This window comes from Chlorocebus sabaeus, chromosome 2 (assembly GCF_047675955.1).
Source record: "Chlorocebus sabaeus isolate Y175 chromosome 2, mChlSab1.0.hap1, whole genome shotgun sequence".
Lineage (NCBI taxonomy): Eukaryota > Metazoa > Chordata > Mammalia > Primates > Cercopithecidae > Chlorocebus > Chlorocebus sabaeus.
Genome location: NC_132905.1, coordinates 12668814 through 12694093, shown reverse-complemented (window position 1 = coordinate 12694093; position 25280 = coordinate 12668814). Strand labels below are relative to the sequence as shown.

The following is a 25280-nucleotide window of genomic DNA, read 5'->3' as shown; positions in this document are numbered from 1 at the left end:
TCATGACCACCTCTGGCCACCTGGACACGGGCACCCCAATATCCAAGGCACTCACCATTTGCCTTTAACAAGAGATGGACAGGGTAGGAGAGGTCAGTGTGTTCTCGCTCTGGAGACCAGACCAGCCCTAGGTGCAGAGTCAGCTGGGGAAAATTATCCGGGCCTGCACAGACACTCATTTATTTATAAAGCACCTCTTCTCCAATACAATTGATCCCCCAAGGCCTCACGTGGAGAGGGGTCTGGTTACCACCATGCTTCACTGATCCATCACGTTCTGCCTTAGCTAATTCTCTACATGATTTCCCCCTTGAAAATAAGCGCCAAAACTTTATTTTCACCACTGTGAATGTACATTGTTCAAGGATGGATTGTATGCAGGTGTCCCTTTCAAAACACAGCACCACGATCCTAACTCAACCTGTGCTTGATTATTCAGGATCAGACGGATCAATTATTAACAGAGCAATACCTAGAGGTCAGCCTTGTAAGGCGTGGGGGGGCAGGATAACCTCACAAGAAGTGGCCCCAGAGGTCTTTGCTTGGTGAGTTCAGGGGACGTCTTTGATCGATTGTCTCCCTAGAGATTGAGTATGCAGAATACTAGAAGTCACAGAGCCCCCAGATAACCTGGCTTGTCAAGACGTTTCGTGGAGTAAAGGTCAACAGCCTCTGACTATGCAGCAGAGGATATTTCTGGCACCACAGTGTCTGAAATTTAGTACCCGGTCTTGATGGTAATTATTGTGGCTGTTTTGAAGCTTTTACTTTACTTCCTACCCCTTGGCTGGGCTCCTGAGAGTTAATTTTCTGAAATAATTGAGGTTTCAGGGTATATCAGATGCTATTGCCTATAAAATACAAGACTGGAACTGGGAATGACAGCCAGTAATTTAGGTTTTTCCTTCTTCTATTAAGAAAAAACTCCAGTCGCTTAACTGTACACTTTAAAATAAGGTAAAGAGTGTCATGGGATTTGCAACTCAATGGATAAATGCTTGAGGGGATGGATAGCCCATTCTCTATATGTGCTTATTTCACTTTGCATGCCTATCTCCAAACATCTCATGTACCCCATAAATATATATACCTGCTATATATCCACAAAAAAATTTTAAAAGAAAAGTAAAGATAAAGAAAGTCCAACAGCCTGTTTTTGTGTCTGGATCCCCCAAGGCAAGGCTGCTCTGCTCCCCCCACCCTCTCCGACCTCCCAATGCACCTTGTGGCTCCCAGGTGAGTCTCAGCAATGTGGTTCATCCTTCCTCCCTGAGATCCTGGACCAACACCTCATCACAGCTGCTCCACATGACTACCCTCTGGCCAGACCCCTTGCCCACAAACGGGCACCTACAGACTCACACAAAGCCTTCTCTGCATCTTTTCCTTGGCCCAAACCACCCATCAGCTGGGCTCACCACAGCGGAAGCCCACTGCTTCCTTCCCATCAATGCGCATCTCTGTTCCACCAGCACAGGGTACAGAAGTGCCTGCAGTCTGCCTGCAAGCTGTTCTGATAAAGCCACTTTTCAATGAGCTTTCTTCTTCCTTTTCCTCCCTCCCTCAAAATATACAAAAGAGGGCTATAAAGTGGGATTTTTTTTTTTTTTCTGTACAGGAATGAAAGGAGGTTAGCTTTCCTTCCTTTCTATTTTCTTGGCCTCAGTCTAAATTGGGCAATTGGAAAGAGCGTGGAAGCAGTTAAATGGACCCAGTTCATGACCCAGGGGATGCTGGGTTGCCCTCATTTGCTTTTTCCATGGGGGTGATTCTGGATGGGGGCATCTAAAATTGTTACTACTTCCCCTCTGCAACTACTGCTGGGAGGTAATTCTTGCACAGAGCTGGGGGTGGCTTTCAGAGTCATATTATTCAACCTCCTTAAATTAAGATGGGGACACTGAGGCCCAAAGAGGTTAAGGAATCTGTAGGCCATGCAGTGAACTTCCTGGGCAGAGATGCTTCAGGGCACCATCCTTACAGGCAGTGACAAAACTCAAGCGTCTTACCATCATCCAAGTAGGTCTGGTCCAAGTTCTGCTCCTGTTTAATGGTCACCCCCGCAGGTAATACTTCCTTTTGGTCACTGACCGGGGGTCCGTTTTTGGCGGCTCTTTGGCTCGTGGCATTCTGCTGCTGAATGACTGTGGGGTAGGAACCTGGGCTCAGCCTCTGCCCTTGACTGACCGAGGGCGGCCCAGGCCTGGTGGTGCCTGGTGCGAAATTCTCGCAGTACATGATGTGCTGGAACTCCTGGTGGCTTCCGCAGCGCAGCTGCTGATTGGTGGGTGAGTAGTGGATCACAGGCGAGGCCTGCTGATTGGTCGGAGAGGGGTGGAGCAGGGCGGAGCTCTGGCCCTGGGAGCCGGCGTGCACCAGCACAGAGCGGTGAGCGTCCGCAAGGGACAGTGGGGCGGCCATGAGGGCCGGCTGCTGGTAGCCCAGCAGGCTGGGGCTCAGGCTCTTGCTCCGCTGGTAGAGTACGGCCGCTGGGTTCTGTTGCTGGTAGCGGGCGTCAGGGGATGAGAGCCCCGTGCGGAACTGCTGGCAGGGAGCCATGGTGGCCACGAGGCAGGAGGGGGACTCGGCCACCATCGGGTGCTGGGGGTAGTAAGGCTGACTCCCCAGGCCTCCGTGGGTGGGGCTGCAGATCAGAGTGGGGTCATATTCATCCGTGGGCTCCGTCTTGATGGCTGGGACTGGGAGGAGAAAAGAGCACATAGGGGCACCCATGGCAGTGAGCCACGGATGTGCACGGAGGATTCGTGGATGGTGCTTGGGAACATGGCTTTGGGAGTCCATACGGGTGGGACAAACAGTTGGTCCCCGTTCCTTATCAGCCTTGGACAAAAGGTTCCCCGTGCAATTGTCTTAGGTAGGAAACTTTACCCTGGCAATGAACATCCTGAATTATAGATTTCTCCAATATTGGAAAAGTGGCTGGTGGGTCTGACTCAGCCCTGGGATTTTACAGCCTCTTTCTCCAGGTGACAGCTCGGAGGAGAACGCTTGATTTCAGATGATGCCTCCCCCTCTTTCTACCCCAGTAGCTCCTGTCTCCGCTTGCTTTCCTTTCTACTGCTTATCCCCGTCTGACATGTCAAAGATGCTTTACCTGCTGATTTATTACCTAAATACGCCCCTCCTCCAAATGTCAGCTCCTCAGAGAGAGGACTTTGGTCTGGTTTTTGATCCTCATGGCCCAAAACAGCACCTGGTACTTAATAGGCACTCAGATATTTTCCAGACAAAGGAATGAGCAAATAGTGACTGTTCCCTTCCTCCGTTCTGTAGTGCTTTGGGGGAATGAGCACTACTGGCTCAAACCTCAGTTTCCCCATCTGTTACCTGGCAGGAACAATCATACCTATCCCCACGGGATCATTGGGAGGATTAAATAAGATGTGTGGGCAAAGCACTGAGCCCAGTGGCTGGCATACAGTAAGTGCTCAATGCTTGCTGTCGCTGCTATTCTCTTACTAGGATCATCCATCATGACTATCACTTGTGTTGTCGCTGTGGCCATTTCTTTCTCCCTGCCCAGCACCAATCACTGAAATCACTCTTTCCCCAGCATCCATACTAAAGCATTACCAATCCCAGGAGTTGAGGAATCAGTTTTCTTTTTACTGGAGTAAATGAATCAGTAACAGGACTGTGACCAAGTCTGTGTGCGTGTGTATGTGTGTGTGTGTATGTGTGTGTGTGGCGGGGGACCTCCAAGTATTGGGGATTGGAGGAGATAAGGAGACTAGGCAAGGCTGTCTCTAAACACAGAAATTGTCCCTTGAGGTGCCATTCAAAGGCCGTCACCTCACTCCCTGGCCCAGCTGGGAGACTGACAGCTCACTCCAGCCATGCTCAGCCAGACAAGAGCCAAGGCTGGACCACAAATGAGAGGAGAGAGCACAGGAAACATAATTGAGAGCCTGTCTGCTCAAAGGGATTCCTGAGCTGCAGTCTGGAGCCCTCCCAGCGATCTCCCACAGTTTTGGGTCCTGGTGACCTGAACCCTGCCCCTGATAGAGTGTCATGTCAGTCCCAGGACAGCAGTGTCCTCAGAGGGGTCAACACAAAACTGTGGGCACAAGTCAAGCTCACCAAGGCAAGGCTGCCAGGGCACCCCTCAGTTTAATGCTTCCAGCAGCCCAGAGGCTCCCTGAGAAACTGCCATAGGATGGAAATTATACCCTGGGTGATTGTCTCCAATTATAGATTTCCAATCTTGGAAGGTAGCTAGCAGGCCCTTCTCAGCCTGGGAAGCCTACAGCCTATTTCCCAAGGGAGAGCTCAGAGAAGCAGTTTTAAAATGTAAAATTATGCTTCCCCTGGCTGTTCCTGTCCACCTTTTCTGCCGCCACAATCATAATCCAGCACACCAATAATATCAACATCATCTATGACCTAATCCCCTCTGTTAGAATGGCAGTTCCACATGGACAGGATTCTTGCCCTGTCGTGTTCACAGCTGTGTCCACAAGCCAAGAACAGTGCCTGGCACTCAAATAGTTTCTGGACAAATGGATGAATGAAAAAATGGTACTCATCACCTTTCTTGGGGTTGAACTTTGTGGGAATAAGACCTCCTGACCCTGTTATCCACCAGTCACTCCATTAGGCCTTGGGGTGATGACCCACATGGCGGGGGGTCACATAAAGATTCTGCAGGTTTTAGGGCATAGCCCCTCAATCATGATCAAATCGAAGCCAGGGACAGGAGTCATCCACTTAGCACCCTTCTGTTAAACATGCATACACACACCCTTCTTCTATTCCCCCTTCCTCCAAAGAAAAGTACTAAGGCAGTAAGAGCTAATATCACTGACATCAGCTTACTTTGCACTGCGCTAAGGATTTATGTGCATTTAATTTCCAGAACCCTTATAAGGAAGATGCTGTCTCACAGATGATGCAACTGAGGGTCAGAGAGGTTGAGTCATCTGGCCAAAGTTACCCAACTAGGAGCAGACTTCAGGAGTCCTGAGCCCCATGCCTTTACCGCCTCTCAATACCAAAGGGGTCGTCAAAGACACTCCTTACCTGGGTGGTAGGTAAAGTGCTGAGGCTGACTTCGTTTTCTCTTCCCATTGATGACGTAGAAGTTCACTTTTACAGGTGTGCGGATGTGCTTGTTCCGATATTCAGGGATCTCAACAAAAAGCATGTTCTGGAAGGAAGGAGTTGTCATGAACTTAACTGCAATCATGCCTCAGTTCCTACCCAGACCCTGAGTCCATCCCGGCAGCCCACTGTCTAATGGGTGTTTTGATGTGCCTTTCATAGGTTTCCAGTGGAAATTCAATTTCCGGGGAATTTAACTTCTCAGCAGCAGCAAAGAAAAATACTCCATCAAAATATAATAAGGTGTCACAGTTATAAATCAGACAGCGTGGTGCTCAATAAATGTTGAATTCACTCATTAATATGCACATATTGAGTACCTGTTAGGTCCAAAGCTCTGGGGAACACTGATGAAGGAAGGAGGGAAAGAAGGAAAGAGCATGAAGGAGGGAAACGTGAGGGGGACTGAGACACTCAGCTGCCTGACAGTCAGTGCATCACGTGCTTACGGGCTGGCTCTTGTCCTTATCCACCGTGGCTTCCATCTCCCAGATTTGCTGCCCATCTAGAAAAATTCAAAAATGACAGACTTTGAAGGAACTATTAGAAACCAAAGATTTAAGACAAAAACTCACCAACTTCTGTTTATCTTAGCTTACGTATTATGTCATTTCAGTGAGGTGTGCATGCGTCAATATGTGCACGTGTGTGTATATATGTATTTATACATACGAATATTTCCTTTTTCCAAAAGGAAGACATGGTGTCAATAGAAAACAAGGCAACGTCGTCCTAAGTAAATTAAGGCAGGAACAGAAAACTCAACACCACATGTTCTCATTTATAAGTGAGAGCTCAGCATGGGGTATACACGGACATGAAGATGGGAACAGCAGATATTGAGGACTAATGGAGGTAGGAGACAGCGACCAGGGCAGGGACCAGCGATCTACCAGTTGGGTCCTGTGTTCACTGCCTGAGTGACAGCTCATTCATACCCAAAGCTCAGTGTCATGTAATATACCCACGTAACAAACCACATGTACTTCCCAAATCTAAAATAAAAGTTGAAGTTATATTTTTAAAAATTAAAACATAAAATAATGTTGACAGCCAAAAAGAAACAGGGCAACAACAGAAAACAAGAAAAAAATAGAAACTGTCCAGAATCCTATTATCATTTTTTTCTCCATATCTGAATGTCCATATTTCTTTCTTTAAAAAAAAAAAAAAAAAAAAAAAAAAGCATTATTAAGGGCTGGGCATGGTGGCTTATGCCTATAATCCAAGCACTTTGGGAGGTCAAGGCAGATGGATCCCTTGAGACTAGGAGTTTGAGATCAGCCTGGCCAGCATGGTGAAACCCCATCTCTACTAAAAATAAAAATACAAAAATTAGCCAGGTGTGGTGGCATATGCCTGTAATCCCAGCTACTTGGGAGGCTGAGGCAGGAGAATTGCCTGAACCCAGGAGGCAGACATTGCAGCAAACCAGGATGGCACCACTGCACTCCAGCCTGGGCAACAGAGTGAGACCTCGTCTCAAAACAAGTAAATAACTAAATAATTTTTTAAAGCATTGTTATATGTTATACTTTATTATATGCCGAAGCTGTTAAAGAAGCACCATGACAGGTCCCTGACTGTCCCAGACATGCCTTCTTGGTGGTCTGAGACCACAGGCTTAAAGATGTGGCCCCAAGTCATGAGGGAAGCCAGTGACTTCAGTGGTGTCCTGGCTCACGAGTCACTGAAGAGCAGAAATCCAGGGGCTCACCCTTTCCTCAGCAGACAGTCTGGATCTCATGTCAGTCCTAACAACTGATGAAGAGGTTTTGCTCAGTAAACTCTCCTGTCCAGAAACAGAACACTACTTCCCCAGTTTGGGTCCAAGAACTTGGGCCAAAAAAAAAAAAACAAAAAAAAAAACCTCTGCATTTGCAAATAATTGATTTCCCTTGCTGACCACCTATACTGGTCATTGGGTAGTTTTTAGCTGAAACAAATCATTAACAAGTATTTCCAGGATGTTTTGTGGAACACTGGTTCTGAAGGATATTACATCGTTTTATGAGAAGGGGGAAAAATTCTACATGCTAATAAGCATTTGGAAACTGCTGAGTCAAAGTCGAATGGCTTTTTTCACTGCAGGACTTCTCAGAGGCTTTAACATGTTGCTGTGCAGAGTTGAACCCCTCCTTACTTTTAAGCACAGCTATTCGCATCTTCTGTGATTGCTGAGGTTTGAACCCATAGTCTTGGCTCCTAAGATTCACCCAATGAAATCTGGGTTTCAAGCATTACTTAAACATACTCCCACCCACCTCCCCCATGAAAAATTAACAGAAAGTCTTGTGATTGCTCTCTAGATGATCTTAACAAGGAACAAGCCGTGAACACACTAGAGCCCTTTGTAACAATTAAGTCTGTAAGTCCTGACCTTACAGCGCAATTCTTGAAATGACTCAGCAAAACATGGGCTATGTTAAAAGGGAAGAGAACAGGTGGTTCATGTACCGACTCTCACTCTAGTGTTCCTTGGTCCCTGCAGAAGGGACCAAGTCATATTCATCACCATCTCCCCAACACTCGCAAATGCCTAATCAGCATCTCATGAGTGAACAGACAGAAGTGTCAGTGGCTCCAAAGGCTGCTGGTGAGGCCAAGAAAAAGCCAGAGGCTAACATCAGACATGCCCCCTGTTTTCTCAGACAACTGAGCAGGCATGTCTGATGCTCAAAAGGAAGCAAGGGAAGATCGCTGGATGGACATCGAGGAATTGGAAGCAAAGTCATCAACACCTGAGTCCTTTCAGTGTGCAAAGTCCCATATAGAACTGGTCAGGACAATCCTCATTTCTTTGTCAAAGACAGGTCAAAGACCACCCAACAGAGACACATGTCCCCTTTTCAGGTAAAGGTCACCACCAGGAGCGTGACTGTACAGGCCAGGCTAGGGTCTTTATCAAAAAGTGTGTTCTCATCCACAACTGCAAAGTGAGCTTGAAGCCTGAAGATTGAGTAAGAAATGAACAGAGGAAATGGTAACGTGTTGATGTTTGGTTTGTCACCCACTCCCAGAGCCTCTCCTTGCCTGAACTGAATTATTGAATTTTGCCACCAACAGCATCATTTCTTTTTCCACTTATATGAGCTTGCTTTGAAAAAAAAAAAAAAAAAAAAGGATCATTTTCAGAAGTTCATAATGGGGAGGAAAGGGAGAAAACAGTACCTGGAAATGTGGTCAGTAAGTATTAAGTAAGACCCATAAACCTTCCATTCCCAGCTCTCTTCCTAGGCTCACACCAATAGCGGCAGATGAAACAGAAAATACAAAATGGCGGTGCAACGAAAAGGGCATCACCAAGAGGAGAGTTCTTGTGGACCGTCCTCTCCGGGTCAAGGGACGCAACACGAAGAAGACCTTTTCCTACCTCTGGTGACTGTACATGGCAGACAAAACTCCACCCAATGGCAGCCACAGAATTCCAGCACACAGGTTCCTAAGAGTACCCTTAGACACTAGCCAGCCCCGCACCGGCAGACGAGGAAACTGAGGCCCAGAGAAGCAAGGGGGCTGTGCAAAGACCCACAGTAATTATTAAATCACAGCCTTTAAGCAACAACTGACATAATCTAATAACGAAGGAGATGGCTTCAAAGACAGGTCAAGGTTGTTACACGAGAGCAGCTCACCAGATCACTGCGAGGCTAGGTTACTGGGAGGCTGGAGAAAGATTTCATGGGGATGAGATCTTTGTAGGGTCACTTACCACAAAGATTCATGCAGATGCAGATCACGGTGCCCTCAAGATACCGTGGAAGCTTCACTGTGGCCCTCAAGGCCCTGCACAACCCGGCTCCTACCCTCCTTCCAGCCTCTCCAGGCACTGTTCTTACCCGACTCTTCTGAGCGCTCACTACGTGCCTGGCATCACTCTAAGCACCTCATATACACGGGCTTGTCTCATCTGTACAGGCAGGTCTCCTCACCCCATTTTATAGGGGAAGACATCAGACACAGAGAGGCGAGAGCATAGGCCAAGGTCACACAGCCAGACCCTGTGGGGAGCCGGATTGGAACCCAGGCAGCCTGGCTTCAGAGTCAGTGCTCCTCGTGCAGTTTCAGATCCCTGTGCCTTGCAGCTCCTCCGCCTAGTTCCTCTCCTCTGAGCTCCAGCCACAGCAACCAGCCCTTCCTCGGGACACCCCACAGTGAGGCGGTGAGCCGCCACATCCCACAGCCTCCCAGAGCCCGGTAAGTGTGGCTCAGGGAAAGATGTCCATGGCGGGCAGGGGGGAAGTCCTGCCCTCTCCAGTGTTCTCTGCCAGGCCTTCCACAACACGCTGACTGGAACCCTGAGCCTTCGTGGGCATGTCCTGCAGCCACAACCAATTTCTGTCACCCCAGCGCTCTGCCATTTTACCCCTGTGTACCCCAAATTTCGGAGCAGACACACTCAGCTTCAAACGCCTGACTACCCCCAATGATTTGTGAGACCTTAGACATGACACGATCTCTCTCCCTGCCTCTTATCCAACATATGGAGATAATTATAGTACCCATAACTTATGGGGTCATTCTGAAGATGAAATACGGTAACAGGCCCAAGCAGGGAATTATATAAATGTTCGGGGCCGGGTGCAGTGGCTCACACCTGTGATCCCAGCCCTTTGGGAGGCTGAGGCGCGTGGATCACCTGAGGTCAAGAGTTCGAGACTAGCCTGGCCAACATGGTAAAACCCTGTCTCTACTAAAAATACAAAAAAGTAGTCGGCGTGGTAACGTGCGCCTGTAATCCCAGCTACTCGGGGAGCTGAGGCAGGAGAATCTCTTGAACGCGGAGATGGAGGTTTGCAGTGAGCTGAGATCGTGCCATTGCACTCCAGCCTGGGCAACAAGAGAGAAACTCCGTCTCAAAAAAAAAAAAAAAAAGTTCAACAGACATGGGTTACGGTTATTACAGCTAGTGGCAACAGAGTATTTCAACACTGTCTCCTTTATCATTTGTTGCATATATTCCACAATGTGTTAATATTGAGAAAAACACAAGCATTTTAAAATCAGAAAATAATAAACATTTTCCAGCTGCGTTTTCTGCTTGCAATACTTCTGCCTATGGGTTTGGACTGGAGGGAATTTATGAAGCGACGAAGTCTGTTAAGTGAGACTGCAGCACGGTGCCTGATTCTCCTTTGCTTTCCAAAGTGGGTCTTTTCACCATTAACTTTAAAAACACACACAAAGAGAAAAAGACCTCACAGGAATAAGAAATCAAAACTTAAACCATGAGCCAAGGGCCTGTCTTCTTTCTTTTGCACCCTTTTGGTACCAGAAGCTCCAAGGGCAGCCCAGGAATTTGGCCTGACCTGTACTCCCTCATGGAGGGTCTGCACTCAGTTCTGGACAAACAAGTCCCCAACAGGAAGTGAAAACCCACATCCATTGCCCTTCTCGATTTTATGCAGCATGTGGAAGACACACTCCAGGAGGCTGGCCTCTAAGGGAAGCGTGCGGTTTGCGAGGTACCTGGGGGTCATTTTCCCGGGCTCCTCTTTCCCGCTCCACCCTGCATCCACGGGTGCACAAGTCCTGGGGTTTTGCCTGGAGAACCCACTAATCCCAGCCTCTGAATTGCACTCCCATGGGGCAGTGGAATTCAGAACAAATGCTGATGGGGCCAGGTGTGGGGGCTCAGGCCTGTAATCCCAGCACTTTGGGAGGCCAAGGCGAGTGGATCACTTGAGATCAGGAGTTCAAGACCAGCCTGGCCAACATGGCGAAACCCCGTCTCTACTACAAATACGAAAATTAGCCAGGCGTGGTGGTGGGCACTTGTAATCCCAGCTACTCGGGAGGCTGAGGCAAGAGAATCACTTGAACCCAGGAGGCAGAGGTTGCAGTGAGCCGAGACGGCACCACAGCACTCCAGCCTGGGCAACAGAGCCAGACTCTATCTCAAAAATAAAAAATAAACGCTGATGGAGTTTTCTCAGCCTGATGTCACTCTGTCCAGGTTCAAGTTCTGTCCTCACAGTTTACTCGCTGTGTGGCCTTCGAGTGGCAGCTCTTTGTGCCTCAGTTTCCTCATAAGCAAAAATGATAAAGTTTGGCCAGGTTCAGTGGCTGATGCCTGTAATCCCAGCACTTTGGGAGGAGGCGGGTGGACCATCTGAGGTCAGGAGTTTGAGACCTGCCCGACCAACATGGTGAAACCCCATCTCTACTAAAAATACAAAAAATTAGCTGGGCATGGTGGCGGGTGCCTGTAAACCCAGCTACTTGGGAGGCTGAGGCAGGAGAATTGCTTGAACCCGGGAGGCAGAGGTTGCAGTGAGCCAAGATCACGCAATTGCACTCCAGCCTGGGCAACAAAGTGAGACTCTGCCTCAAAAAAAATAATAAAATAAAATAAAAAGCAGATTTTAAAAAAATGCTGCAGATCAGTATGTACAGCATGATGGCCCATAATTAATTCAACCATTGTCCTACCAATACATACTTTCTATGGCCATTTTATTTATTTGCAATGAAGAATTTAATGCAATGAAATGAAGAAAAAACCTTCAGTACCCACCAAAGTACTTGGGTCAGGATGGCCCTTCAATTCTTTTTTACTTTGTGAGTCTATTCAAAAGTCTACTTAAACTTAGAAAGCCTGTGCCCCAAGCACCTCATATGGTCGTACCTCCGGGGCTGGGCCTGAATGGGTGAGGCGAGACCTTCATGCCTTTCTTCACTGATTCAAGAAACACGCAGCATCCTGGCAACTTTAATTTGCTTACATTTTTATTATTTTAAAACAAAGATTTTTTTCCCCTTAAGGAAAAGGCACATTGCAACTGCCTGTTGACCTTCCTGTCTCTTGGGAGCTCTCCGGGGCCACAGCCCGAGAGGGAGGCCGGGCATGGACCATCAGCTCTGACTGAGCTCTAGCACAGCTCTACCTCAGGCCATGAGATGGGCCACGCATGCCTTCCAGCCCTCCAGGGAGCCCCAGACAGGGAGGCAGGGCGGGACATTCCACCCAGGCTCAAGAGAGACATGGTCTCAGGGTTGCTTATGTCTACTGAGGTGGGGACCCAGCGTCTCTACCCAGCTTTCCTCCTCTGACTCCGTTAGACACACTGACCTTCTCTCTCCCTCCAACAGCCACACCTGCCTATCTCCAGGCCTTGGAACTTGCTGTTTCCATCTCTCAAGATGCTTTTCTTCAGATCTCCTGTGACCATCCCCTTCCCATCCTTCAGGTCCAGCTCACGGAGACCTCCCCTCATCCCAAACCATCCCCCTATAACTTTCTCTTCCAGCCTGACATCATTTTAGCTACCTATTGGTTTGCTATCTCCACCCAGCCCCAGGCTGTGAGTTCCCCCAGAGCAGAGCTATAGCTATCTCATTCTCTGCTTTATCCTCAGCTCTACAGCATCTGGCACCTAATAGCTGCTCAATTAATACTGGCTGAATAAACAAACAAATTGACCTCAGGATCCTCCAGTGTGCACCCCACAGCCAGAGCCCAGGAAACATCTGACCACTGACCTCTCCAGCCACAGGATCCTGCAAGGAGGAATCACCAAGCCCTTATTATGGGGTCCTTTGTGGGAATCAGCTGATGAGGAAGGAGCTGGGAATATGGGTGCAGACGAGGAATCAAACACAATCAGAGCAACTAGGCCCAGACAGCATTCCCAGTGCCATTGACCAGGAGTTCCGTATCATCCACCTCCCAACCCACACCTTGGGTCTGGGACTCTGGGCAGACCTACCCCCATGGAACAGGACTGAGAAGACCAAGTGTGCTTCTACCACTCTGGGCTGAGGTGAAATAAAGGACTTTGGTCTCTTGAGCAGATGTTCAGACAAAATTCTCCCATCCAAAATTAACAAGGACTGGCAGCCGGTGTGAAAACGGCCCTTCCAAGTCTTAGTCAGAGGTAAAGAGAAAGGAGCTAGCCACTTTGGGCAAAGGGGTTAGGTCTAGAGAAGACTGAGCACAACTCTGCAAGTTAAAAAAAAAAAAAAAAAAAAAAAATGGGGTGGGAGGATGGCTAAAGTAACATCATAGCCTTTTTTGTTGTGTTTGTTTGTTTTTGAAACAGGGTCTCGCTCCATTGCCCAGGCAGGAGTCCGTGGCACTATCTCAGCTCACTGCAACCTCCACCTCCCCGGTTCAAGAGATTCTCCTGCCTCAGCCTCCCAAGTAGCTGGGATTACAGGCACATGCCACCACGCCTAGCTAATTTTTGTATTTCAAGTAGAGATGGAGTTTCACCATGTTGGCCGGGCTGGTCTCGAACTCCTGACCTCAGGTGATTCACCCACCTCAGCCTCCCAAAGTGCTGGGATTACAGGCATGAGCCACCACGCCCAGCTGACATTATAGCCTTTGCTTTAACTTCACTGCAGAGTCAACTCCAGAAGAAAACCCCTACTAGATGCAAGAAGAATGGGCATCGCTCACCAGCCCATTTGCTGATGTATGGTCCCTATACTTTGGTTGGTTTCCTGGTTTCTCTTTGCTGGCAATTCTTTAACCCTGCGATGGAACAAAGCAGCCAGGAAGCAGTAGGGTTGGCCGTGGGTTGGGGCTGGAGTCTTAGCAGTCAGCCTGGAGGAGCTGTGGGCTCGTGTCAGCACTCCAGGAGAAATGAGCAAGCTTTTGGGAGGAGGAAGGCAAATCCATCCTCACCCGGGCTGTGAGCATGCCATTGGGCTCAAGGCAAATGGGGAGGAAATCAAAGTGTCAATTCATGTTAGGAAACCGTGCGTGATGCTTCCCAGTCCTGGCCCTGCTTTTAAAAATTAGTCAAATAAAAATGGTTGAAGTCATTTCAGTCTGCTCTTTATGACTGCTAACTAGCAGAAAAACGTGTCCTCCCTGGAAGCATGGGCTTAATGAGCCCAGCAGACGGGGGTGGGGTGGGGGAGGTTCAGGAATGGCCCCCCTAGCTCAGGATTTCAGCTGCCCAACACGGTAACACTGCCCAAATGGATTTACTGAGATCTGGAAAGGAAGTCCCTTGATTCCCAAGTCTGCCCCACTAATTCCTTGGTGGGCTTGGCCCCCAACCATCCCCCACTGGGACAACCAGACCAGCTGCTCACTCACCTCCCAGCTTCTCTGAGTGCTGCCCCCGACCAAGTCCACTGTTCATACAGATGGCCAGAGCACTCTTAAACATCAACCAGACCACGCCACTCCCCTGCTCAAAAACCTCCAACAACTACCTGTGGCTTTGGGAATGCAATTCAAACTCCTTGCCATGTCTGCAGGGCCCAGCCGGGTCTGTCCCCCGCAGCACCTCTCCAGGCTCAGCTCTCACTCTCATGATGCACCGGCCGCCTGGGCCTGCTTCCCATTCCTCAAATGCCCTAAGCTCATCTCCACGCTGGGGCCTTGGCACTGGGCGGTTCCTTTTGCCTGGGACACTCTCCCAGCAGTCCTTGTGGCTCTCTCTTTCCCACCTTCAGGGGTCTGCTCAAAGCCATCTCCTCCAGGAAGACCTCCCTGACCCCTCTCTATCCAGGGTTACCAGATTTAACCAATAAAAATACAGGATGTTCACTTAAACTTGGATTTCAGAAAACAACGAACACCTTTTTACGTCCCAAACTCCTTACCATTGTATAGAACATACTTTTACTAAAGCAGCTCACTGTTTGGGATTCAAATTTAACTGCACATCCTATATTTCCCCCCTAACTCCACACCCTTTTCTCTCTTGGGCCTGTGACCTGGCTTCCCTGGCTTCATAGCATTTTCCCCATCTGAAAGTGTCCTGCGTATAAACAAGTTTCAGACTGTCCACCCCCAAGGGCAGAGACCTCACCTGCCACGCGTCACCTGTGCCTGGCATGGCACTGCACATAGTAGGTGCTCAATAAACACCTGGGAAAGGAACACGGAAGCACCGGGGGCTGAGTGAGTCGAGCGAGGCTGAAAGGGCACGCTTGGATGCTCAGTCAAGGTTAATCTTACATAAAGGCCGGATTTCAGCTCCTCCCCTGTCCCACCCTAGATGTGACTCTTCTCGGCCCTACGCTGTCATCTATGGATGATCCCCACACATTTCAGACAGCCAGCTACTCTGGGAACCAGGAAATTGGGGTTTCAGGCCCAGCCCTCCACTGACGAACTCTGTCATCTCAAAGAAGTCTGACCACACTGTGTGACTCAGCTTCCCCATCTGTAAAATGGGGAAGGTGAGGAAGCAGACCATTAGTTACACTCCCTCCAGCTGCCACATTATGACTCCAGGAGTCTGATGGCTCCACGGTAAGGACAGGAGAGAAATTCGCCTCTCCAGGAAGGACTCTTCTCCCAGACAAGAAACCAGCATGGCCCTGCCCTCTGAACCCTGTGTGAAGTCAACCGGGCTCCCAGAGTGCAGGTAGAAGGGCAGCTGATGTTTTCTGAGCACCTACTATGTGCCCGACACTTTCAGTTCCTTGATCTCCTTCTATTGCTAAAACACCACCAACCCCATCTTAGAGATGGGAAAACTGAGTCCCAAGGTACACAGTATGAGGCCAATCCAGGCTTCAGGCCAAGTCTGCTGGGTGATGCAAAATCCAGCCTTTGAAGTGGGAATTACACAAAGGTCTTTGGTACCAGGAACAATTTCTGATGGTGGAAGTGCTTAGACACAACGAGTTTTCTCACTGAAAACTCATTTCTCTGTGGCCTCTTTCAAATAGATGCAAACGGAATGAACTGCAGGATTCTTGGACTTAAAAGCCTGTTCTTCAATGCAGGGGACCAAGTTTAGGCAAATATTTAGCTCCCTGAAAACGAGACCATTTTCTCTATCTCCAGGGCAGCTTCGGAGTTGCAATCTGGATTGCATCTTTGGAGAACAGCTTCGTGCCCCAGCAAAGCTGTGGGTAAGAGATGGGTCCAGCCCAGGGGGCCACTGACACCAGGGACATGAGTCACTGAGGGCAAAGGTCCGGAGAGCCTTAGTCATGCCCCAGCCCTGCCTGAAGTCTGACATTTCTCAGAGGGAAGCCCCATGTAGAGAGACTCCCATACCAGGTCTATTGTTTGAGAAAACACCACGCCGGCTACAACCGAACCCAGGGAGAGAAACAGGTGGGAAGAGCAGGTGTCTGCTCTAAGATGGTTCCGATTGTTCCAGGGCACTAATTCATGGAAAAAATACTTAATTTAGCAAAAAAAAAAAAAAAATTATTTTAAGCCCATGCATTTATATTTATTAAACAAAGCTCAAAATACAACCTTTGGGGACCTCCAAGTAATAAAGTGACTCATGTCAGGATATGATGACTCAGTGGGAAAGAGGGAATTCCACACCCACGCCTCCTTTCTAAAAAATCAATTTGTCCTCTGGACAGGTGATGGGAGCCTCTGCCATCAGACCGTTCCAAGAAAATCGTCCAGCAAAACAAAACAAAAAATTCTCTTCAAACAATTTAAGTTTCAAAGCTGAGTAATCTGATGCAGGCCAGTTTCCAACCTACGCCCCCGCGGGACACAGAGAGCCAGGGAGCTAGTTGGCCGAGCCTGGGGGCCTGAATTAAGAAGGATTTACCAGCTGAAAAATTCCAAAACTCTGTGTCATGTGAAGGAACCTTCCAAAACATTGGATCCCACCCAGGCTCAGCGAGTCGCTCAAAGTCATGGCAACCCCGTTCCTGCTGCCACATCACTTTTATTTTTGTGTCCTTAGATTTTTTCCTGTTTTGCAATGTTTTGCTGGGACCCCCGACTCCGCCTGAGGCTGTGTGGCCAAGGGCCATGGTTCCCACTGAAGTCAGGGACAGCCTGGACTTCCCAGTGTGAACTTTGCCTGAGGGGTTACACATTTTTTAAATTTCAGAGAACATCCAAATGGCTTTTCAGCAATTACTGAGAATGATAAATAGGAAAGACCCTAATTGTTCTGTTTGGTTTCTCTTTGTCCTCTCCGATATGACTAGAAAAAATTACTCTGGAGTTGATGACAAACGCTGCCTTGGGATTCTACCTCTGTCACCAGTTGTGGGCTGACCTGGGGTGCATGACTTGACATCTATGAGCCTCAGTTACCTCATCTGTAAAATGGGAATGATGCTGCCCGTTTCTCAGGGCTGGAGTGACAACTGAAAGAGATGTATTCATTCAACGACACAAATGAGCGCCTACTGTGTGCCGGGGACCACTCTGGATGCTGAGGATACAGCAGCAGACACTGAGTCTCTGCTGTCAAGGAACTAAGAGTCTAGCATGAGAGACCAGGTGATAAATGAACAGACAGGCAAGGTGATTTCAACAGTGCTAAGTGCCACCAAGAAAACAGAGCCGGGCAGTGGCACAAAAGGTGACAAGGTATTGGGGAAGTGGGACAACTTCAGAATGATGGTCAAGGAGGACCCCGTGGAGGAAGTGACCTTTGAGCCGAGACTGGGAGGAATAGGAGGCAGCAGGCTTGAAAAGAAGGGGTAGAGGAGGCTGGGCACGGTGGCTCACGCCTGTAATCCCAACACTTTGGGAGGCCGAGGCGGGCAGATCACAAGGTCAGGAGATCGAGACCATCCTGGCTAACATGGTGAAACCCCGTCTCTACTAAACAAAATACAAAAAATTAGCTGGGCATGGTGGCGGGCGCCTGTAGTCCCCGCTACTTGGGAGGCTGAGGCAGGAGAATGGCGTGAACCCAGGAGATGGAGCTTGCAGTAAGTCGAGATCACGCACTGGTGCCACTCCACTCCAGCCTGGGCAACAGACCAAGACTCCATCTCAAAAAAAAAAAAAAAAAAAAAAGGAAAAAAGAAAGAAAAAGGAAAAGAAATGGTGGAGGAACATTCTAAGAGCACACTGAGAAAGCCAAGGTCCTGAGACAGAAATGGACTTGGGGTGTTTGAGGACAGAGTGAAGCCAGGTGTTGCGAAGCCAAGTGGCAGGGAGAGAGTCAAAAAAGCTGAGGTCAGAGAGATGGGCAGGGGCCAGATCACACAGGCTCTTGAAAGTCACCAAAATAATCAAAAATAGTAATACAAATAATATAATAATCATTATTATTATTGCTGCTATAAATAAGATGCCATTTTCCAAAACACCAAGCTTTTCTAACTTAAGAAACACCACGCTCCCCTCTCCTACTGTTTTTCCACCACTCTCCAATTTGTCATCTTGCTGGAGTGGAAACTGCCAATTCCATTTTAGTCGACAGCTATAAAAAGAACATTGGAGCTGGTGGTGCCGATGACCAAACTCGGGGCTAAGATTAGCCCAGGAGGCTGTCACCCTTCCTTAATGTGAGAAACAGCTGGGATTCCCCTTCCTTGGAAAACTTCAACTGTTCCGCCCCGCCCCGCAGAGCCCTTGCTGGCCAAATGTCCATGGAGATGGGAACGAGGATGAGTTTTGGAAAAAAGAAGTTGAGCAACAGGGATTCCCCCTGCGGAAGGCAGCCCGGGCTGGGAGGTGAGCTCTTGGGGTCAAAAGAGCAGGATCGTGAATGCAAGGCAAGCCCCTCTCTGCAGAGAGCCCTCAGAGCCAGACAGCCCCCGCAGAGGAGCCCACCGTGTCTCTAACAGCCCCGATGGTCTCTTGTCATTAATGCAGGAATTACATTCACCTGGGATCCTTTAGTTAGGCATGAAAGGGTCAGAAACGTATCCCCTTGATGCCAGAAACACTGGAGGATTCAAACTGCTGCCCAGAGTGGTGAAGTGGATAATTCAAGGGTCCCCATCACCACAAAATGGTTCAAGCCTGTGACTCAGAGCAGCTGAAGGGTCTTCATGCAAAATTAACCTGGTTCTAGGCTTTTTAAGCATAGAACAACAGAGTCCAAGGTGTGGGCTATATAGCCAGGTTGCCTGGGGTCAAATCCTACCACTGCCCTCTACCAGCTGTGTGATCTTCACTAAGTTACTTAACCTCTCTGTGCTCAGTTTCCCATCAGTAAAATGGAGAACACAGTAGTCTATCTTGTAGGGCTCTTATGAGGCATCAGATTAGTTAGCACATACAAAGTGCTTAGAATAAGGCTTGGCACATAGTTCATTATTAATGAACTACTAATTACTGATTACTAAATTACTAATAATGTTCATTATTGGTGCTTATTACTGTTTTTTAATATCTCTTGGTTCCACGAGATAAAGTCTTACCTGTCTTTGTCTTTCCACAGCCAAAATATAATGATGAGAATAAAAAAAGCTAACATCTAATGAACATAGTCAATGTTCCGAGCTCTATGCAAAGCACCCAACCTGTAGAATCTCATTTAATCTCGCCTCCCAAGAGAAGTAAATCATCATCTGTATCTTACAAAAGAGGACATGTCAGCTCAGAGAGGTAAAGTGACTTACTCAGAATGACACAGCTACTAAAGGCAGATCAGTGATTTGAACCCAGGCCATCTGACCTCAGAGCTGTGCTGGTGACCACTGTGGGTTACAGCCCCCCCAAATCTTTCCCAGCCTAGGCCAGCACTTGGGCCAGTATCAACTGAATGATGACTATGTCCTGAGTAATGAATACTGAAAGACCATAAAAATAATAACAAAAGCACACGCCTGTAATCCCAAATACTCAGGAGGCGGAGGCAGGAGGATTGCTGGAGTCCACTATGTTGAACTCACTGTGTTGCCCAGGAGTTCAAGGCCAACCTGGGCAACATAGTGAGACCCCATTTCAAAAAATAACGATGAACATCCCATGAGCACTAAGTGCATGCTGCTTATTTACATATTTAACTTTAGGAAAGAAAGACTGTCACTATCTCATTTTACAGACAGGGAAGCTGAGGCCCCAAGAGGTTGAATGACAGGTCAATGCTGAATATCACCTGTGGACGAGTCCCCTGGATTCTCCAAGCTAAACTGTCTGCCTCCCACAGGTGCCAGCTTAGATGAGACCACACACGGAAAGTGGCAGGCACAGGGCTGTACGCAGACATGGCCAATAATAGGAGCTGTGACTATTACTCTTGTTCTTAACAGCCAACTTTTCACAGCTGGAACAGGCTCTGTGTTTTCCTGCCTTCAAGAGGTAAATATGAAATTTCTTCTGAAACCAAGAGAATAGAAGCTAGAGAATAAATGCCATTCATTCATTCATTCCACAAATGCTTAATTGATGCCCTTGGATAGCTTCAGAATAATTAAACTCCCAGAGTGCTTAAAAGCTGGCTGGCTCCTAACTCCATAAGGAACTTGGTAGGATCCAGCCTCAAACTCTTCCCTGCACAGTTCCATCGGCAACGCCCCCTCCCCATGGAGGCTCTGTCAACTAGGCATGAGGAGGAAGTATTCATCCTTTTTCCTTTTTTTTTGAGATGGAGTCTCGCTCTGTCCGCCAGGCTAGAGTGTAGTGATGCCATCTTGGCTCACTGCAACCTCCACCTCCCAGGTTCAAGCAATTCTTCTGCCTCAGTCTCCCAAGTAGCTGGGATTACAGGCGCACACCACCACGCCCGGCTAATTTTTGGGTTTTTTTTAGTGGAGTTTCACCATGTTGGCCAGGCTGGTCTCAAACTCCTGGCCTCAGGCGATCTGCCTGCCTCAGCCTCCCTAAGTGCTGGGATTACAGGCTTGAGCCATCGTGTCAGCCAGTATTCATCTCTTATTAGCATTTTCCCCACCGCAGATGAGGCACTTTAAGGCTGTTTGCTTCTTGGGAAGGTCAGAAGGCGGCCAGCAGGATGGCTTCCTGGTACTGGAGCTGCATCAAAGCTGGAGAGACCATGCTTACTTGGTCATTGACATTTCATGCCCCTCCCCTGCTCAAGAAGCCACTGTGACTCTCTATTACCTTATCCATGCCCAGACCAAACCAAGGCCATGTATCTACCTGACTCTGGGAGAACTCTGTTCTGACCTCTTCCTAATCATCCAAATGTATTTCCTGGTGTTAACTAGCCTCTACCCTAGCCACATCAATTTGGTCTCTGACTCATGAGAGTCTAGCAAATTCTTGTTGTACAGCATATTTTATGTTGGTCCATCACCTGAAAAATAAACCTGCCCCAAAGTATATCAAGATACTCAAAAATGCACCTCTTGAATCCATTATACCACACAAAGGCCTTAACCTTAGGCAACAGCAATAACAAGAAGTATTCACTTACATTTATTAAACACTTACTACATGCCAGCCACTGTTATAAGTACTTAACACATATGAACTCTTAATCTCAAGGCCAGCGCATGGGTAGGAATGTCTTCATCTTCAATATACAGATGAGGAAACCGCTGCCCAGAATGGCTAAGTAACCTACCCAAAGTCATATGGCTAGAAAGTAGTGGCACTGGGTTTTGAACACAAGCAACCTGGATTGAGAGCATGAGTGTTTACCTAGCTGACAAAAGAAATGCAGGAGGTGTTCATTGCTGAGTGGCTTTTAATATCACAAAGTTGGAAGCAGCCTAATGCCCAATAAAAGGGAATATGGTTAAATCAAGTACCCAACATGATGGAATGCAAAGCATCCATTTAACATCAGGTTCCCAGGCCAGACGCAATGCCTCATGCCTGTAATCCCAGCACTTTGGGAGGCCGAGGCAGGTGGATCACCTGAGGTCAGGAGTTCAAGACCAGCCTGGCCAACATGGAGAAACCCCGTCTCTACTAAAAATACAAAAATTAGCTGGGTGCGGTGGCACATGCCTGTAATATCCCAGCTACTCTGGAGGCTGAGGCAGGAATCACCTTGAACCTGGGAGGTGGAGGTTGCAATGAGCTAAGATCATGCCACTGTACTCCAGCCTGAGTGACAGAGCAAGACTCTGTCTCAAACAAACAAACAAAAAACCCCAAATAAAATAAGGTTCTCAAAGGATATTTATTAAATAACTGAAAACATGTTCATGCTGTATTGCTATTTTAAAAACAGGATTAGACTGGGCATAGTGGCTCATGCCTGTAATCCCAGCACTTTGGGAGGCTGAAGCAGGAGGATGACCTGAGCCCAGGAGTTGGAGGCCAGCTTGGGCAACATGGCAAGACCGTGTCCCTACAAAAAAATTTAAAAATTAGCTGAGCACAGTGGAGCACATCTATAGTTTCAGCTACTTGGGAGGCTGAGGTAGGAGGACCGCTTGGGCCCAAGAAGTCGAGGCTGCAGTGAGCTATGATCGTGCCACTGAGCTCCGACCTGGGTGACAGAGCTGGTGTGTCTCAAAACATTGTTTTTTTTAAAAAAAGGATTAAAAGTATATATACAAAAAGATTTCAGTGTAAATAGAGACCACTCAGGCAACAGCCCTGTGCGGCTGGGTCAGCCCCTCAAGGCAAAGCAAGCGGAGGCCAGGCCTCCTCCCTGCACCCCACTTAGCAGGACGGCTTGGGGGGGCTGTGCAGGCATTCCGCCAAGCAGACGCTGGGCCCGCACTGCTGAGAGCACAGGGGAAGGCTTAAGGTGACCCTGATACTGAGTTTTCCTCATGCTCTTCTTTTCCTTTCCTTGTCTTTCCTGAAAATTTCTAAGCCATAGACCAGCAGTTGTTGACCAGGGGCAATATTCCCTGCCAGGGCAAATTTGGCAAGGTCTGGAGGCACTTTTGGTTGTCATAATTTGGGCCGCGCTACTGGCGTCAAGCAGGTGGAGGTTGGGGATGCTGTCGAACATCCTACAGTGCCCAGGACAGCGCCCCTGCCAAGTGATTATCTGGGCCAAACTGTCAATAACGCTGAGGCTAACAATGTGGTATAGACCAGGGGTCTTCAACCCCGGACCACAGACCGGTACTGGGCGCACAGCAGTAGGTGAGTGGCGGGTGAGTGAGCAAAGCTTCCTCTGTACTGACAGCCACTCCCCATCGCTTGCATTACCACCTGAGCACCGCCTCCTGTCAGATGAGCCTGGCATTAGATTCTCATAGCAGCGTGAACCCGACTGTAAACTGTGCTTGCGAGGGATCTAGGTTGCGCACACCTTATGAGAATCTAATGCCTGATCATCTGTTACTGTCTCCCATCACCCTGCCTGATCATCTGTTACTGTCTCCCATCACCCCTGGATTGGACTATCTAGTTGCAGGAAAACAAGCTCAGGGCTCCCACTGTTTCTACATGACGGTGAGTTATATATTTTATTATATATTACAATGTAATAATCATAAAAATAAAGTACACAATAAATGTAATAATGTGCTTGAATCATCCTGAAACCATCAGCCCCACCTCCCCAACCCTTGGAAAGAACTGTCTTCCATGCAACTGGTCCCTAGTGCCAAAAAGGTTGGGGACCACTGGTGCAGAGTCTTCTTGCCTACAGCAGACTCTACTTTCATCATCTCTGATCCCTCAAGCAACGTTACTCCTCAGCTCACTCCTCAGCTCACCGTGACCTGGGTGCATGTGATTCAAATCACCAGAGGCCCCCCATTCTCTGGACTCTCAGGCTGACCTCGGGCTCTGGGACCTTCATAGCACTGCAAGGATAAGCCTCTGCTTACCCTTCCCACATCTCCTTCCTGTGGTCTCCAGGGCAGCAGACCCCCCTGGTTCTCCTCCTCCTGCTGTGGCAGCTCCTCCTCTGCCACCTTTAAAGGCTGTGGCCCTCAGCGTCTAAGTCTCCCCTTCTCACACTGGAGGCCATCCTGGGAGGTCAGAGTCAATTCCCAGGACTTCACCTGGGATCTCACTGCTGACGGCTCCCGAGATAACATCTGCAGCCAGGATCTGGTTTCTTAGTCAAGACCACGTGGCCACGTACCTCGCAATCTCTTGCCTTTCCACAGAGGTAGGATCATGGTTCATCCAAGAAGGCCCATGGGTACATCAGACTCAACACTTCCGCTTCCAAAATGGAACCCGTCCTCCCTGCCCAACCTCATCCCCACACAGACCTCCTCTCCTGCGTGCTAAAGCTCAGCTGGCCAAGTGCACCACGTGAACTAAACAATCTCAACACTCAACCTCTTCTCCTTCCCCATCCACAGCAGCTCCAGAAAAACAGCAGCAGCCCCTGCCCCTTACCGAGCACTTCTGGTGCTAAGCTTACTTGCTTGAATTCATTCAGAGTTTACCTTTGCGGTAGGCACTGTCCCTGCTTTTCAGATAGGGATAGATGAGGGAGACTTTCAGCAGGTGACACTGCCGGTGAGTAGCAGAGCTGCCCGGGTGGCACGCAGCCTGCCTGGTGGCTGGCCCTGCCACCTGCATCCTTAATGCCTCTCTACACCACTACATCCCATCAAACCTCAGTGACATCTGCCTTCTAAACCACTCCCCGACGCATCCCTGCATCTCCCTTCCCACTGCCACAGCCTTACTTAATACCTTTTTTGTTGTTTTTTGCAAAGGCGTGGTCAAACCCTTTTAAAATAAATTCTGCCTCCTGTTATGCTTCCAACTGTGAGAATGCAGTTATCACACCCCGGCCACGTGTCCAGCCCGTCCCAAAAGGATGATTTGTGTGAGACTGGAAGAAGCATTCTTTGCCTAAGACAATCTGCTTCCACCCGCCAGAAGTTGTCTTACTAATGTGTAAACTGGTGATTTGTCCAATTTGAATGGTAGCCCTCAGAGAAGGTGCCCTTGTGCAGTGCACAATCCCTCCAACTGGACAACCCACCTGTTATGTTCTCGGATTGTTCTAAGGACAATAAACAAACAGACAAACAACAACACCCCTTTGAAGTAACCTACTGAAATCATGTCAGTTAAGGAAAAAGAAAGTTGGCTCTAGTATCCAAAATAAGTGTCCCAAGTTATTTGAGCTAATTTCCTTCTAACAACACATTTGTCTCATTAATTATCGCTTAATCTGACATTTTCCTACTTCAGATCAGCATCTTTTCTACCATATACCCACTGAAAAAGACACTGACAGTGCACCAAAGAAAGAATACACCTGTGAATAAACGAAACGCTATGCCTCTCATAGCAAGGAAATGCAAAGTAGAAAGAAGTACCAATTCCACAATGAGTTTTTTTGAGGGTGAAACTATGACTGACATGATGGAAACATCAATTTGTAGATTTCTGGAAGGTAATTTAGCAATATGTATTTAAAGTCTTCAGAATGACTCTCCAAAATTCCACTGCTAGGAATAAACCCTAAATAGACTAAAAAGATATACATATAGATTCATGTATAAGATTTATGAATCCCAGAAGTATAAGATGATTAACTGCAGAACTACTTATAATAGAAATACAAGTAGCCAATATTAATTGGCTTATGCTGTACTTGTCGCTATTAGAATTACGTGACATGTATTAGTTCATTTAACCGCCATGACAACTCTATGGGGTAAGA

At 48.1% G+C, this 25280-nt stretch overlaps 1 protein-coding gene across 3 annotated transcripts in view; it reads right to left on the bottom strand.

The window, feature by feature from the left end:
• Positions 1-25280, bottom strand: part of NFATC2 (nuclear factor of activated T cells 2) — a 171783-nt gene that overhangs the window by 43221 nt on the left and 103282 nt on the right. For all 3 annotated transcript variants that reach the window (XM_008013989.3, XM_008013972.3, XM_008013966.3), the window contains exons 7-9: positions 5571-5626; positions 5041-5167; positions 2010-2699 (exon numbers count right to left, since the gene is read on the bottom strand). In XM_008013989.3, the coding sequence (XP_008012180.1) occupies positions 2010-2699; positions 5041-5167; positions 5571-5626 (873 nt within the window). The remainder of the gene's footprint in view (positions 1-2009; positions 2700-5040; positions 5168-5570; positions 5627-25280) is intronic.